This window comes from Apteryx mantelli, chromosome 3 (assembly GCF_036417845.1).
Source record: "Apteryx mantelli isolate bAptMan1 chromosome 3, bAptMan1.hap1, whole genome shotgun sequence".
NCBI classification, from domain to species: Eukaryota; Metazoa; Chordata; class Aves; order Apterygiformes; family Apterygidae; genus Apteryx; species Apteryx mantelli.
Window position 1 is genome coordinate 1726057 of NC_089980.1, and position 15539 is coordinate 1741595.

The window sequence follows — 15539 nt, forward strand, 5'->3', positions numbered from 1 at the left end:
ATCAACTGGGAGCACTCAATTCATTTTCAAACACTGAGGAATTCACCGGAGATTACAACAACAAAAAACAAAGTTGTTATTCTATTAAGGCAGCGCGACAGCCTAACAGTAATGCAAGCGATCAAAGGCAAACTTCAAGAACGTAGCAAAGAAAAAATTACATCGTCATCTTTTCTCTTTTTGAAAATACTATCTTCGACTTCTCCAACAGCTAACATGATCATCTGGACTCGCTGTAGGTTGACAAAACCACTTTCTGTGAGGTATCCCTGTAAATTACAAAGAAACACAGTTAAAAAACAAAACTGTAGTAAACACCCAGATATTTTTAAGAAAAAAAAAAAAACACAAAAATTTTTTTACATTTACCCCAGTTTTGTGCACCACATTTTTATATATGTTAACCAAGCGATCAATTGCTCCTTCCCTACAAACAAACAAAAAAGCATTAGATTCTTTTCATTTAAAACCTTTGTACGTATATTTGCAGGAAAAGAAAACATTTTCTCATATACCTGATCTCCAAAGATGGCAGATGAGGAAGAAAGTCATTTCCCACAAAGAAGCACATAAAGACCCAGTCATCAACGCTTCTTTCAAAATCAAAAGTGAAAGGCAAACTGGCCATAGTGAGTTCTCTTTCCAAATACTGCAGTGCACACAAAAGAAAAAGGATATTGGGAAAGCTTTGTGCATGCAGTTTAAAAACATTCCTTACACAAAGTGGACGCAATGACTGCTTTTGCATACCTCTCGCAAAACACATAATCGAATGAAGATAAATTCTTGTTCAGAGGTAGGAAGACTGTCTGCAAACTGATCATGCTGTAAAATAAAACGGAAGAGTTGCATTACATCCAGGCTGACCTTAAAGCTTCCCCAGTTCAATTTTAAAAGGCTCACTATGAAAGCAGTTAAAAGATGCACAAATATAGTTTCTGAAGTACTTACGCCAAGCATGTAAGCTGTTTTGCATATCTGTCAAGTTATTGACAGTTTTCTCTCACCAGCAGAAAAAGGAGTGAGGATTTTAGGTTTGGCATAATACTATTGTGCTACAAAAGTACAATTCTAATTTATTAATAAAATAGAAAGGCCAGGTAGTTGCAACAATATGATTCATATTGTGCTTTGGCCAAAGACTGCAGCAAGAATCATTTGTGGATCTCATTAAGACATAAATTATTTCATAAATCAAAAGAATTTCTCCAAATGGTGATAATTCTTACCTTGCCTTGTTTTTCTCTGGGCAAGCCTTGGCAATCCTTAACTTCATGACCCATCTGGTTACAAAGACTACATGGCTTGGGTTTATTTGGTTTAAACTCTTCCCTAATTATAGTGAAATTTGGTTCATGTGTCGCTAATCCGAGCATAATTAGATCGGCTATCAATCAAAAGAGAAAAATAAAAATAAAGAAGGATGAACATTATTAAGCTTTCTTTTAAAAAAAGAACTTAAAAAGCCAAGTACATTCTATCTTAAGCAAGTACGAACACAGAGATGTGCTCACCCACAGGCTCATTCTGAATCATTTTTCTAACAAACCGTTAGTACCTGGATAGGTACTAAGACACAACTAAGTGAAAAATAGCCCTTCAGCTACAGACAATGCTGGATCTTTCCCAAATATTAGATAGAGCTTTCAAAAACAAACAAATACACTAGATATTTCCACAAATGCAAATGACACATAAACATGACAGTCAAACTGAATAATGAAATTTTCGGCACAAGAAAACACAAGGTACATAGCTAGCAGAGGAGGACTCACCATCAGCCCCACACAGACAGTGATGAGTGTTTGGGTCATGGTTTGGTTGAGCTATACAAAAGAAAATTACATTTGTTCAATTTAAAGTCACGTAAAATAATTTAAATATAAAATAAAATGTTCACATCTATTTGAATGTTACCTCTTTGTCTTCTAATATAATCCATGATTTTATGTTCACCTTCGCCAGGAGCACTAGCATCAGACAAAATAACCTGTGAAGCATTTAAAGATTACATAAACAATTTGTGCTGACACAGTAGAAAATATGTACTTCATATACTGAATATTCATTCTGACTTATGAACACTTGAATTCTTAATTTCTAATTGTAACTAAATAATTATGATTAAAAAAGGAATTATTCAAGAGTTTGGATCCAATGAGTAGACCTTCATTTTTCATGCAGTGAATTAATTGCATCACATAGCTTTTCTACTAATTCTAGGACCAAACTGACACATTGACTCAAGTATCACAAAAATTATCAAGACATCATATAATGAGTTTTAAATTTCCTAATTAATTATCAAGACAATCATAATATGCAGCAGAGAACCAACAGATAAAGCAGACATATCCTCTTCCCCTTATATCTGCTAAACTCATAGACACACTGATACATTATAACTTTATACACTTCCTCACAGTGGTGTCCAGATGAGCATTAGGGTTTACAAAGCTCATGTCAGATGGAGGGAATTAGGCAGAGTCGACTGCCCTCTAATTAGACCATTTTAACATCAACCTATGGAAAACAGACAGACAGCTGCATCTGGAAAGGCTGAATAATTTTGCTCTCTTGTACAGAGCAAACGGGGCACACACAAACAAAACTTGATGGTGGTGGAGTGGCTGAGGAACAGGAGGAAAGAATCTGGAAGTGAGTGCAGAAAGGCAAGAAAGCTGATACGAATCATTTCTGTAGCCTGTCATTTAGTGTACTCCATCGCTAGAAATAAAGGAGAAAACACAGCCTACATGAGCTAGCAAAAAAGTTAAAACGTAGAGAAAAGAATGCATACACAATGTATCTTGACACTCTTCTCCCAAGGAAGGAAAGTGTTCTTAAAACTCTGTCTCCCATTATATCAAACTGTGGCTTCTAATATCAAATCTCATTACTGCTCTTAAAAGAAACCTTTTCATATGAAATCAAAACAAATGGCTCTGTTAGACGGTGTTATTAGGACGAAATGTATCTCTGAAAGACCTAGCAGAATGTGCAAGTTGGTCCATTACTAATAACAACACAGTGCCTGAAGATAAGGCAAATCTGTTAAATTTGCACTCTTCAATCATATCCCAATCCAGCCTAATAGATCACCCTAATTTTCCTGAAGTATTAAACTGTGAAACTTACTGTCAAATTTTTCCAACCTGGGTCACTGTTTAAACGGTCAGCAATGTAATAGCGGAGACATTTAGCAAGATTGTCCATAAACTCAGTTCCCTAAAAAGTGACAGAAGAAAATAAATTAAACCATCATTCAGACATTGGCAATTACCGGTTAAAGTTCAAGATTACTTACTGGGGTAATACAGTTGCTGTCAAATCTCTCTTTCACTTCTTCTGGAGGAAGAATGCCACCTAGAGCAATGAAGACATTTAACACAGTAAACCAATACGGAACATTTAAAAGGCTTTTGCATGACAAAACCCCAGATGGCTCCCCTGATAACAATCAACCCTTTTATTGATAATTACTTCATTTAAAAAAAGAGCTCTTATTATATTATCTCCATCTGAAAATAAGGCAACTAGTATTTGTACAACAGTCGTCTGTTGCTTCAGAGAAGGGATTTCACTATTTACTCTGCTAAAAGATCATGAAAGAGATCTCAGGAAGAAACTAACCTTGCTAAATCAGATCATACATTAGGCAATAATTATTCTCCTGTGTATTCTCCCCTGTGTTTCCACTACCTGTTCACCCGGCCTCACAAACAGGGTTATACCAATTCTCTCACCTCTAAGCTTCATAAAGGGCTTTCGTAGTCTAGAAATGCTACAGGAAGAAATGTTAAAACACACACACACACACACAAAAAAAAAATTGTCCTGACTTTTTAATATCTAACTAGGTTACACAATGGTCCTCTCACTTGGACTACAGCGCTATTCCTCCTACAGAGTCACCTGAATTTATTTCTCCAGGCTCACTAGCATGTTTCAGCTATACATTCTCCTTTCACTCAAGTCTTGGCACTGTCACCCTTAGAAAGTTGCACTAGCTTTGTTTCCTCACTGAGTTTAAAGAGTTTTCACTATCAAGTAGCTACTCTTCCTTGCAGTTCTCTACTCCAGTCTAGTAGTATTTTCATCTGAACCTCACTTTTGAGCCTCAACTCTCTCTTTTTTTTTTTCCCCTCCAAGTCCTGCACATTTGTATTTTCTTCCATAGAGTTTTGATTAGCTTCCCACTGCTACATTTATCCCTGTTCCTCTGTTCATTTTTTTTCTAAAGTAATTAAGAGCACTCAACACAAACCCATTTCAGGAAGGGAGACAGAAGAAGAAAAAAAAGGGTCGTTCTGTTTTATCTTAGATCCTAACTTTGCAAAAAAACAGATCCATCCTTCGGTTGGCTCACTATATTCTCCTTCCCTCTGGTATTGCATAAATATCCACTGAGCAAGACATCCTTTTCTATACTTTACCGAAAGGTTCAAAACAAAAAAGGTAATCCTCTCACTTGAAAAAACAATGTCAAATATGGTCACAACTCTACCTTTTGCTAGAATCTCTTGTCTTATTTTTTGCTTCTCTTCCGCAGCTTCCATTCCCTCCTTTGATGCTCTGAATCTTCTTGATCGCTGCTGATTCATTTTTGCACGTGGAGCCTAAAACACATATCATAATGCTTGGTTCAGTTATAGCAGATAAAGAATAATTGTCTAGAGGCAAATTGGTTTTGGTTACTGAGACAAGTCTTTTGAAGTTGGTCTGACTGCAATCACACAACCATAAGTCTACACTGTAACCGAAACAGGGATTTCTGTTGCCACTTCTGGCCATACCTCCCTTGTGTCACCGCTAGCTCTCAGGGTTGCCCAGGGAGTTTCTGGACAAATTCCCGAACAGGTGTCTCAGGCTTCTCAGTGCGGGAACCCAACAGCATGCTCACCCGTACCCACGTCTCAGAAAAGCACAAAACTCAAGGATTCAAGGTTTCCCTTGCAAAATAAATGAAACTTGCAAGTGCAATGTATCTGAGAAGCATTAGTTCCCACATACACTTTCTTCAACAAAAAACTCCTACAACTGTATCCTTCCTCTATACATATGCATGCTCTTTTGAAAATAAAAAGACTATAGAGCAGACAGTAGGCAGCTATTACTTAGGGCACGTATTTTGAGGTTTTTAAAAGGATATGTCAACATAGCTTTGGATTACTTCTATATACACAAATATCCTGAAATTCCTGCACTTGGATTAAGGTAAAAATCTTTCTACTTTGTAGATTCTCATTTTAACCTTGAGAAACTGAGAAGCCTTGAAAAACAGCCAAACCTTAATAGTCCTACCAGGAGTCTGTTAGGCCATTTTAAAGTTTCTCAGTGAGACTACACAATCAAAAGAGAAAATTTTTCATTAAAGCCATGTTTTTAAGAACAGGTGATATCTTCCACCTCTTTTTTTTAATTAGGCCAACTGATGCACCTGAGGGAGATGGGACTAGGATAAGGAGAAAGACAAGCTTTCAGGCTCAAACATCCTCTTAAGGCCTCTCTGTGAAATATTTCGCAGCACAATTAAGTCACTGCCATTTTAACCTGCTGCGTAAGTTATTACTACAGCCACAGAACAAAAGTACACAAGTAGTAGTTTCAGGGAGCTACTGTCCTACATAAGTTTTCTGCTCTCCAGTACCAAAGTTCAAACTGCAATAGACTACATTAGCCAGCTTACATAACCAATAAAACCCATGGATGGTTTTAATCACTGTCACCAAAATTTAATTAACAGTATATTTTACCTGTAGTTTTTCATTTTAGAAAGCTATTTCCCAAAGGATCTTACGAGAGCAGATGGCATCAAGCCTAACTTCACAAACAACCATTACCAGGAACTAAACATATCAGTACTTACTACTCCATCTATAGCCATGTAGAGAAGCCGCCTTGGTCTTACAATGTTGAAGATCCTGTCAATATACTCAAAAATCGCAACCATCATTTCATCTTCATTTTTGGGTGCCGGCCTAAAATATAGAGTATTCAATTTAACATTTGAAATGTTAAGAACAAATCCTATTTGTAAAAAGACAAACACTGCCTTACTTGTCTTCCGGATGGGTACAAGGGTGGATTATACCATTCATATCCAAATACAGATTATCAAACTCCACCTCATTAGGATTAGGTTTGCTGGTATCAATTGAAGCCTTGACACCATTGCACTCTTTAGCCTGTGAAAACAGTTGAAAACAAATGTCTCAGTACATGATTATAGAAGTATCACAACCAACCAACAGAGGCATTAACACATAGACTCAGAAGAGTAGATTTTTCCAAGGGCGGTAGGAATATAGCAACAATCTGCCCACAACATAACCTACAGATCCATGCTTACACTGTTCAGATAGCTTCATTTTAAGATGTGTCCATAAACCAGCCTTACTAGAAGGTATTAAAATGAGTTACAGAAGAGTTGGTTCATTTCTGTTGACTGGTAAGTATTATGAATACTGTCTCAAGAAGTTTCCGTACCTCATATTATCCAAGAAAAGAATTATTTTTACTGCCAGGACCACACAGACCCCCTTAAAAATTAACAAGGGACTTTAATTATTTTAGATCATGTTCTAAACTTAATGCTATGTTCTAAAGTTCTTCTAAATATAAATATGATAAACAAGAGGATTCAAAAATCTTTCTACTTTAAACAATTCTCCAGATTGACACATGTAAACAAACTTGCACCACTGTCTTTTCTCATCAATATTTAACTCCAAGTGACATATACAATTTGGGGGCTGGGAAGTAAAATTGATTCAGCTAGAGCCGATTAGATACTGGAGTAGAGCAGATGACCTGACAAGCTTCCAAAAGTCAAAATAAATCAGGAGATCATGATGAGCAAAGGAAGATAAGATTGAATTACAAGGATGATTTTCTTCCAGCTTCCTTTATACAGAGGAAGGTGATCCTTCCAGATCCCACCAGCCAAATCTCCTTTTGGGTATATATGTCTTACTTTTCCTGGTGACTACCAAATGCACTGGGATGCTCAGACCCCTGCACTCTCCAGCTGCCAGCTTTGAGTTTGTCTGTGGATAGATCTGAAACGCTGAATCAATTCTACCCCTCACATTCTACTTCTGCAATATAAGCAGACTTCCGACTCTTAACACTTCACTTCCTTTAAGTCAGCACATCTTCTGTTGCCAGGCTGCTACCTAACAAACATGAAACTCAGGCCAGAGTGGAGACAGTAAACTCAATGATAAATTATAACCGCCCTAAGCCACCTGTAGTCATCTATGTTCTTGTAGCTCTTTGACATTCTTGAAAGCTTACAACAAACCGAACAAGGTGAACCCAGAAGTACAGGGAAAACAAATCCCAGATGAACATCCTGGAAGTAATAATTCCATTACCCTGCTAAATGTGAAAGCAATGTCATACCACATTATTTTACATGTGCTGCTATGTCAACGCAAAGTAGCTATCAGGCTGAAGAGAACAGTCTCCCTGACCAGTCCCATGGCAGAAACTGGAGTTGGTATCTATAATACCTACATAAAAGAACTCATCTCCTTCATCCCCTTTTTTCAAGCATGGAAAACAATCAGTTTTGAAACACTGGCGCGATCCAGCTCCACCAGCACCGTCTCCGAAGTTACATTTGCAGACTCGCTACTGGGTACTCTTCTAATAAAAATAATCCCAGATAATTTCCCAGATCTCTAATATGCATCTCAAACTATCATAATCAAGAGGAAAAATTTGCAGGACCACCAACTACCTTACAAACTTCCTGCTTAGAGCAGCAGAACTACATGAACTTATTCCAGTCTCAGAAGGTTTAAAAAAAAAAAAAAAAAAAAAGCCAAGCCAAAACAAATCTTCAGTCATTTTCACAAAATTATGCTGAAAGTCCTGAACACTAAGTCCTTCTACTTCATTTCTTTAATACATGAAAAATTTCTGCTAATGCACACACTGATCTTTATTCTACTCTTCATGCAAATTAGTCAACTACTGACAGATGAAATCTTGATCTATCACAAGATTTGGGTTGATTCAGAATTTCTACAACACAAAAAATCACTTGGTTTTTGCAGAAACCAATTCTCAAGTGCAAACACTGGACTATAGCTTAGTGTTTTTATAAAATTACTCCGGGCAAGCAAGACCTTCCATTTTAAAAGAAGAGCATTCATTCTGGCTTATATCAGATAACGGGACAAAAAACTTGTCTTGAGTTCTGCTTGATCTTTCATCACACCTCTTGCCAAAGCTGACTGAGACTCAGAAGATATCAAAGGCTTACAACTATGTGATATGAAAAATAAAATTGCCCTCTTCACAGATCTTATTCTCAGTCTTGAAGGTAAAGCAAAATAAGTATGATCTCTTTTAGATGACTTGAAAGCCACTCAGTTTTCATCTGCATACTGCTATGTCACCAACTTTACCATCACATGCTCATAAACCTACCAAATTTTCAATGCAACAGTCTTGTAAAAGGTTTAAGTATCTTGGAGTGATATCTTTTGTGATATAACTAAACTGTTCACTTTTAATCTACAGCCTCTTTTGAAGCCATTGAAAATAGATCTTCAAATATAATACTTTTTTACTTGCAGCTTTATTAATTCATATGAATTTGATTAAGAATACTCTCCCGGATTTCATGTTATCTTCAAGATCTTCCTCTTATTCTTCCTGCTCAGCTTAAGAAGAAGATTAATCAGATTTAAGAAAAAGAAATAATCTAGCAAGTTAAGAGAACAAGGATCAACTTGTTAATATTTCAAAGAGACAAGCTACCAAGAGATATAAAATTTCTGATTAGAAAGATTTATAAGCAATCCTAAAATACACACAGAACTGATTACACTGTAAGTGAAGTCTGAATCCCTCTACAGTAAGGCAAACCACAGCTTCTCACTACTATCGTTGTTAGCTCTCAAATTCATGAGCAGATTTTAATATCAAAAATCATAATGAATACAATTTATCCATACAGTGTGCTCAAAGTCAGAACAAGACTACACGGATAAGAATATCAGGATGTGACACTTCAGTTATGGTAAATCTAATCTGGTTTAATGGAATTTCTAACGATAAGTGTTCTTTGTTAAAAGAAAAGGAAAACTATGACAATCTTAATTATAAAAAACCAGAAGAGTTATACAATCACAAACTCAGTAAAACAAAAACTATACACACCTTTATTTTATCCAAACATGCGAGTAGTTTTGATTAAATACAGTTCAACTTAAACGCTTACAAATGTGATGGGAAAGGTAAGTCTTCTGCTCGTAGACAAAACTCCACTTAATTGTTACAGGTTGCAAATATATTTGCTATTTAAGTTGTGATTCCTTTTACATACACAGACCTTTAAAGCATTATCCAAAGACAGCCAGACAAGCTTGTTGGACAAAAATCAAAACATCCATTTACAATACAGTAACAACAAACCGCTAAACCAATCTGTTTTATTTTGTCAAAACTATATTTGCATCCATTTGATCAGCAGAACACCACTTCAAAACATCACAACTAAACGTTCTCTTACGGGATTTTAGCTGTAACTAAGTCATGAGGCTACCTTGCCAGTACAGTCACAAACGTAACAGAGAGAACTGCTCTTTCCGCAGCCTAATTTTATCGCTGGAATGGATGTTTATCCACACAACTTTGACGTAATGAAGGAAAGGGGGATTTGATGAATGAAAGACTTCAACCACACAGCTAATTATGATACCGACTGTAAGTGAAAGAACAAACTGCTCACCTTTGTGAGCTCCCTACTTTGGTAAAAAGGGGATAAAGTAAATTGCCTGGCATCAGTTGCCCACGTACACGATGCAGAAGCATTTCTGGAAAGGGATAAAAGTGAAATAACAGTGTTCCTGCTTGAGGAGGGACTGTTCAGGTTTCAAAGCACTAGGACACCCAAGAACAAGCAGCTCCTTGAAAATACTAGGTAGGATACGCACACGCACCTTCACGCGTTAGTGTTCCTAAGATCCACAGCCCCAGCTGGGAGAGAGCGCATGTCATGTCCACAGTCGTACGCTCAATAACTGTCACTGGCAGAGCTCCATCACTCTCCCATTCCACGTAACACCCTGGCCTCCTGTTTCTCCCCAGCACACACAAACACAAAACACTGTCCCTAAGAGACTTCGAGACCGAGGGTTACCCAGACCCTCAGAACAGATCACACAAGAAACAACAGTTCTGCAAAGCGATTAGAACAATCACTGCTAGCTGTCAACAGCTTATTCCACAGGAAGTATTCGTGGGAGCAGCTATTAAGGGAACCATACCTGCAAACCCACAAACCACCTTTTGCTGGAATAATTACCCCATGTAGAGAAATCCTCAAACCCCAGCCATCCACTGGAGTCACAAATTCACTTCTTGCAGCTACAGGTAAAATAAGCTTCACACATTATGCTGAGGGAGGTTAACGGGTCTTCTCAGAAACCATAATGTTAATAAACAAAAGAATAACATCAGTTACAATTGTTAAAGAGCTACAACATTTGATTGATCCAAATCTATCACTCCACTTTACCACCCGAATCTGAAAAGCAAGAATATCCTGAAAATTATGTGGCCTGTAAGAACAACTGAATGCTAACACTGATCTAAAGTCCTACCATCCACATGCATTAAAACCTTGCTTAGAGAAAATGACAAGTCAAAAACTGTCAATACATAGTTCAATCACTTTCTTCTCCTTTCCCTTATCTTCTCTACCTTTTCTGCACATTTCCATCTTCTTCACAGTGCAGTATTTCCCAGATGTGGAGCAAAACTCTCCCCGGGAGGGACAGGACATACAGAAAAGGCACAGGCCACAGCAGATGTTCAGCAGGGACACGAAGTTTCAAAAAGGGATTACAAACAAGAGCAGCACCCAGCTAATACAGCCTGACAAAAGACGAATGATAGAAAACACTTGGAAAAGTATACAGGAAAAACAGTTTGGGAAACACTGACCCAAGAGTTTGTCTACCCCAAAAAATTACGGCAAAGTTAGCTCTGAAGAGAATAACTTGCCATGTTTGCTGTGCTGTAAAGCTATCATGATGTGGCTATTCAAATCAAACGCAAGTTTGTGTTCTCCCCGAAAGGCGAGACCCCCCGCAACTTCCCCATCAGCTTCCAACTCCTACCACATCGCTTAGGATGGCCCAAGCGTTTGAGTGACTGCAAAGTGAGGCAAACGAAGAAACCAGTCTACCTGAAAACTAGCCTACCAAGAAAAGGTTAATTTTCAACTCCGTTATTTCCCAGAAAGGGCTCCACAAACGAGCACACAGATGTCCGTGCAGGTGCAAGGGAGAGGACAAAGATGAACCATCAGCTGACAAGAAGAAAAGCCAGCACTTTAAGTGCCCTATTACACACAGGTCAGCTTAAAGTGATCAATAAGCCTTATCTACTACAAGTTATGGATTAGTAGAGGCCATCTCCAGAGTCTAGCAGCTAGGCTGGGACTAATTCTTCATCAAAAAGCAGTATCTCCTCCTACAAAGAGCTGGATTTTAGAGGATGTCTTTGGAAAACCAACTTCCAGTTTGGGCAGGACATACTTCTCCTGTACTAAAAAAATACCAGAAATGAGAGAACAAACCTGAAGCTGCTTAAGGTTAAAGAATATAATTACAGGCTTGTTTTAACAGAATGATTCTTGGGTGCTGTTGTGACAGCCTATGTTGTCTTGTACACACACAAGAAAAAAAAAATCTAAGAAAAGGACAGGAAACTGCAAAAAGACTAATATGTGAGACAAAAGACTGAGAAAAAGAATTACTAAGACCTGAAAATGATAAGTTTGTGAAGTATTCAAATGCTATGAGAACAAGAACCCAAGGAAGTTTCTCAGACCAGCTATCATTCTGCTCCTATAAAATCTGTGCAGCTGTTAAGAGCAGTCCCATCCTTTTGAACGCCTTGCTCCTGCCCTCTCTCTCGAGCTGGCATTAGCTTTTGTATGCCCACGCCACGAGCAGGATCACGAAACCGATCCGCTTGAAAACAGTACGGTTTTACGGGGACAGACTAGTTCTCAGATCCAGCTGATGCTATGAGCGCATCAGCTGCTGTAGAGGCAGAAAGGGATTGGGCCCTCTCAGCTACAGCTCTCACTTCGGTCAGCTTTAAGCGACGCTGGAAGCGCACCTCCAATGTTGGAGCAGAACCTACAGCATCTGGCTTTGGCAGAAAGTGGAAGTGTAGGGGCTCTGCGAAATTAATACCATTTGAGAAAAGATTGTTACAAATCAAGAATTCTCTAACATTCTGGGTTTCTTTACACAAATCACACAGAACAAGTGTGATTCCCCTTCCCTCCTTCCCCACCCAGAAAGCAAAAGCAGGAAGAACTTGAGATCTTGCTTAAAATTTAGAATCCCCTTCCTACTCTTTGGTGGGGTAAGATCCTTCTACATTCCCATTTAAAATATTTTTTCTCCTGAAAAATAAAAACATGCGCAAATGAAAACAGAAAAGCACCATTTCAACAAATCAGGACTAAAAATCCTACTCCCCCTCAGGCATTCCAGTTTAATCTTCTTTCCGGTATCACTTTTTGGTTCTCTAGACAAACAGTACGATTAGATGTTTTCTAGCAGAGAAGCAAAAAAATTTTTCTTCAGGAGATCATTTTAAAGCGAAGTTTAGAAAGGTTTGGTTAAAAGGAGAGCAATCCCTTGAGGGGATACAGCTGTTCTTCATTTTGTATCCTCACATTATACACGTGCAGGAACATAAAAGTTAAAGCAACGCAAGTTGTTTTCCACTATTTATACTTCACTATTTGTACTCCTCAAGACAAACAGCTTCACTTTTATTTTGAAAAAAAAAAAACCACCAAAGCTGGCTTCAACTTTTAACTTACAGAAAGGACGGTGGAAGAGAGTAACTATGAAGAAGGTATCTCCTGTTCGCCCTACGCTTTACCAGAGGCTTTTATAGGACCTAAACTTTTGCCTTGAGCAACGCCTTCCCAACTCCCCCCCCAGGGCGGCCGTTAGGGGGCTTCTCCCCCTCCCCCCCCCCCAGGGCGGCCGTTAGGGCCCCCACCGCCACGCCGGGCGGAGGAGGCCCGAGGCAGCCCGAGCCTCACCTTCTCCTCCACACAGTTGACGATGATGGACGGGTACTTGCGGCTGAGCCAGCGGAAGAAAGCCGGGACTCCCATGGCTCCGGGGAGCCGGGGGGGGCGGCGGCAGAGCGGCGGCCGCGGGAGCGCGGGGCGGCGGCGGCGGCGACCCCGTGCGCGGCGGGGCAGCGAGCGCTTCCGGGAGCAGGGGGCGGCGCGGGGCAGCCTGGGGCGGCGCGGTCACGTGGGGCGGCGAGGCGAGGCGGCGGCGCCATCTTGGAGCCGGGCGGGCGCAGTGCGCGGGCGCCATGGCGGCGGCGCCATCTTGGAGCCGGGCGGGCGCAGTGCGCGGGCGCCATGGCGGCGGCGCCATCTTGGAGCCGGGCGCGCAGAGTGCGCGGGCGCCATGGCGGCGGCGCCGCTGAGGGCAGGGGCCGTGGCGCGGGCAGCTCCCGCCGCTCCGCTGCTAAATGGGATTAACGTGGGCAGGATTTCGCGCTCTGCTGCGCCCTGCGGCTGCACGCCGACCTCCTTAGGGCAGTGACGCCGGCGAGGGCGTGGAAAAGGGGCAGCGGGAACCGTTAACGGAAACCCCGAAATCTGGGCAGTGTCGTGGTGTCGGCTCCGCTGGGCCGGGGAGGCAGGAGGCACCTCGCTAATCCGCCGTGGGACGAACTCACCCCGTGTTTTATTGCTGCGCCTTAGTCTTTCTTAGCTGTCGTTAAGCCGTTTTCCGTTGTCACTCCTCTTGTAAAACCCGTGACTCGAATAAAATTCCCCCGGCAACTTTGTATTGCCGTTACGTCTCCTGTATCACGTAAAGATCGTCCCTCATCTGTACCTTACGAAATGTTCCCTGACTGAAGTTTGCTGTTGTGGTGCTTTTCCTTCTGGAATTTAGCATATAATGAGACAGCTTGTATTAACATTTTGTTCGTACTGATGGGCGCTCAGCTGTCTTTCTGGTAATGCTTAAAAAAAATCCCACCAGAAGACAGCTGCACTAGCAAATGCAAATGGAGTATGATCGTCTTATCTTATAATTACTTGTGTAGACAGGCTCTGGAAATATTTAATACTGCGACAAGCATTTCCTTGGAAAGTCGAACTGTATTTTGCTGCAAAAAACAGAGCTGTCCCTTGCGTATACCCTTAAGCAAAAGTCGTGCTGCAGGGATTTGTGGCCCGGCATCCTCAGTGAAGGAGCGTGCTCGGTGCTTCCTGGGTGGAGGCATAACTTCCAAAGAGCAAGAGATGCAGCACGGAGGCAGCCGGGTGAGAGGGCTGCTGTTGCGCCAGGCGGGCGTTTGCGCACCCGCGAATGATAAAACGTGCAGGCTTTTGCAAGAAACAGCCATGGAAGTCTACCACTAGAGAAAAATAACCCTTTGACGAGCAGTTGTGATAGTTTCTGCCCCTTAACCCAATTTAGAGACAGGATACCCAAATATTGTCTTAGTCCTTCCTTAAAAAAACAGAGAGGACCGTGTTTGTCATCAATGCCTGTGCAGTGACCTGCAGGTGTGCTGGACTGGCGACAAAGAACGAATTCACCCCGGCAGAACGAGGCTAAAAAGCACATTTCTCTTGCCAACAGCCTGCCTGTTACAAGTTTGCCACTTCAGAGTTTCAGTCTCCTCAGCTGGTAGTTAAAGAGCTAGGAAAACAGCAGTGCTCTGTGCTTCGAGACCAGAGGATGTCAACGAAAGGCCCTGCGCATGCCTCTGCCTGTGCCTCACCAGAGCGTTGCCTCTCCCAGGAGCAAGAGCCTGTCCCAGTGAGAGGACTGCAGGCTCCCGCCGCTCTGAATTCAGATGCTGCTGCCGGTAGTGAACCCCCTGCTCCATTTCGGCTTCGCATTAAGTGGCTGTAGGAAGCAGCAGTTCTCCGCTGCCCTGAGGTCTCCTGAATACAGCTATAGCCAGTGCGCATGGTGCTTATCCCTGCAGGATCTCAGCACAGCGGGAGCAGGAGCTTCGTCTCCCGCAAGAAGAGCCAACTTCTGCCAGAGCAAGGCAACAGCTCCCCGCCAGCGAGGACTTGGGAAGAGCGGAGTGCCCTCCCTGGCTGGGAAGTGAGCTGCTGCCCAGCAGCAATATTTCGCTTCTGCTTCTTGCAGCCTTCCCCAACTATTTTCGGTTTGACCCACGTCAAATGCTGCGCGAAACAGATAGTAAACCCCGACGCGCGTACACACATGGGTCAAAATGAGCCAGTCTACAAGGAAAGGTCATACTGGCCCTTCTCAAAACATCAGCTGTTGCAGAAACAGAGCTGTACAGGACCTGCAAAGTTTCTGTTTCAACCAGTGTGTTATATATTTGTGAGCACACACACACACACGTGCATGCGCGCTCTCGGCATTCCTAAATGGGACACTTTTCTTCCCAAATTTCTTCAACGCAGGCAGACACCACCCTATAAAAATCGTTGTAGACTCATTTTACCTCTGAAAGGCTATTAAGTG

General features: G+C 41.2%; 1 protein-coding gene across 1 annotated transcript in view; it reads right to left on the reverse strand.

The window, feature by feature from the left end:
• Positions 1-13240, reverse strand: part of XRN2 (5'-3' exoribonuclease 2) — a 60349-nt gene extending 47109 nt beyond the window's left edge. Inside the window, exons 1-13 of the mRNA XM_067292607.1 lie at positions 13097-13240; positions 6061-6188; positions 5870-5981; positions 4508-4619; positions 3308-3366; positions 3139-3228; positions 1918-1990; positions 1776-1826; positions 1230-1387; positions 751-825; positions 516-649; positions 370-427; positions 162-269 (exon numbers count right to left, since the gene is read on the reverse strand). Of these exons, the coding sequence (XP_067148708.1) occupies positions 162-269; positions 370-427; positions 516-649; positions 751-825; positions 1230-1387; positions 1776-1826; positions 1918-1990; positions 3139-3228; positions 3308-3366; positions 4508-4619; positions 5870-5981; positions 6061-6188; positions 13097-13171 (1233 nt within the window). The 5' untranslated portion in view covers positions 13172-13240. The remainder of the gene's footprint in view (positions 1-161; positions 270-369; positions 428-515; positions 650-750; positions 826-1229; positions 1388-1775; positions 1827-1917; positions 1991-3138; positions 3229-3307; positions 3367-4507; positions 4620-5869; positions 5982-6060; positions 6189-13096) is intronic.
• Between the last annotated feature and the right edge of the window lie 2299 nt (positions 13241-15539).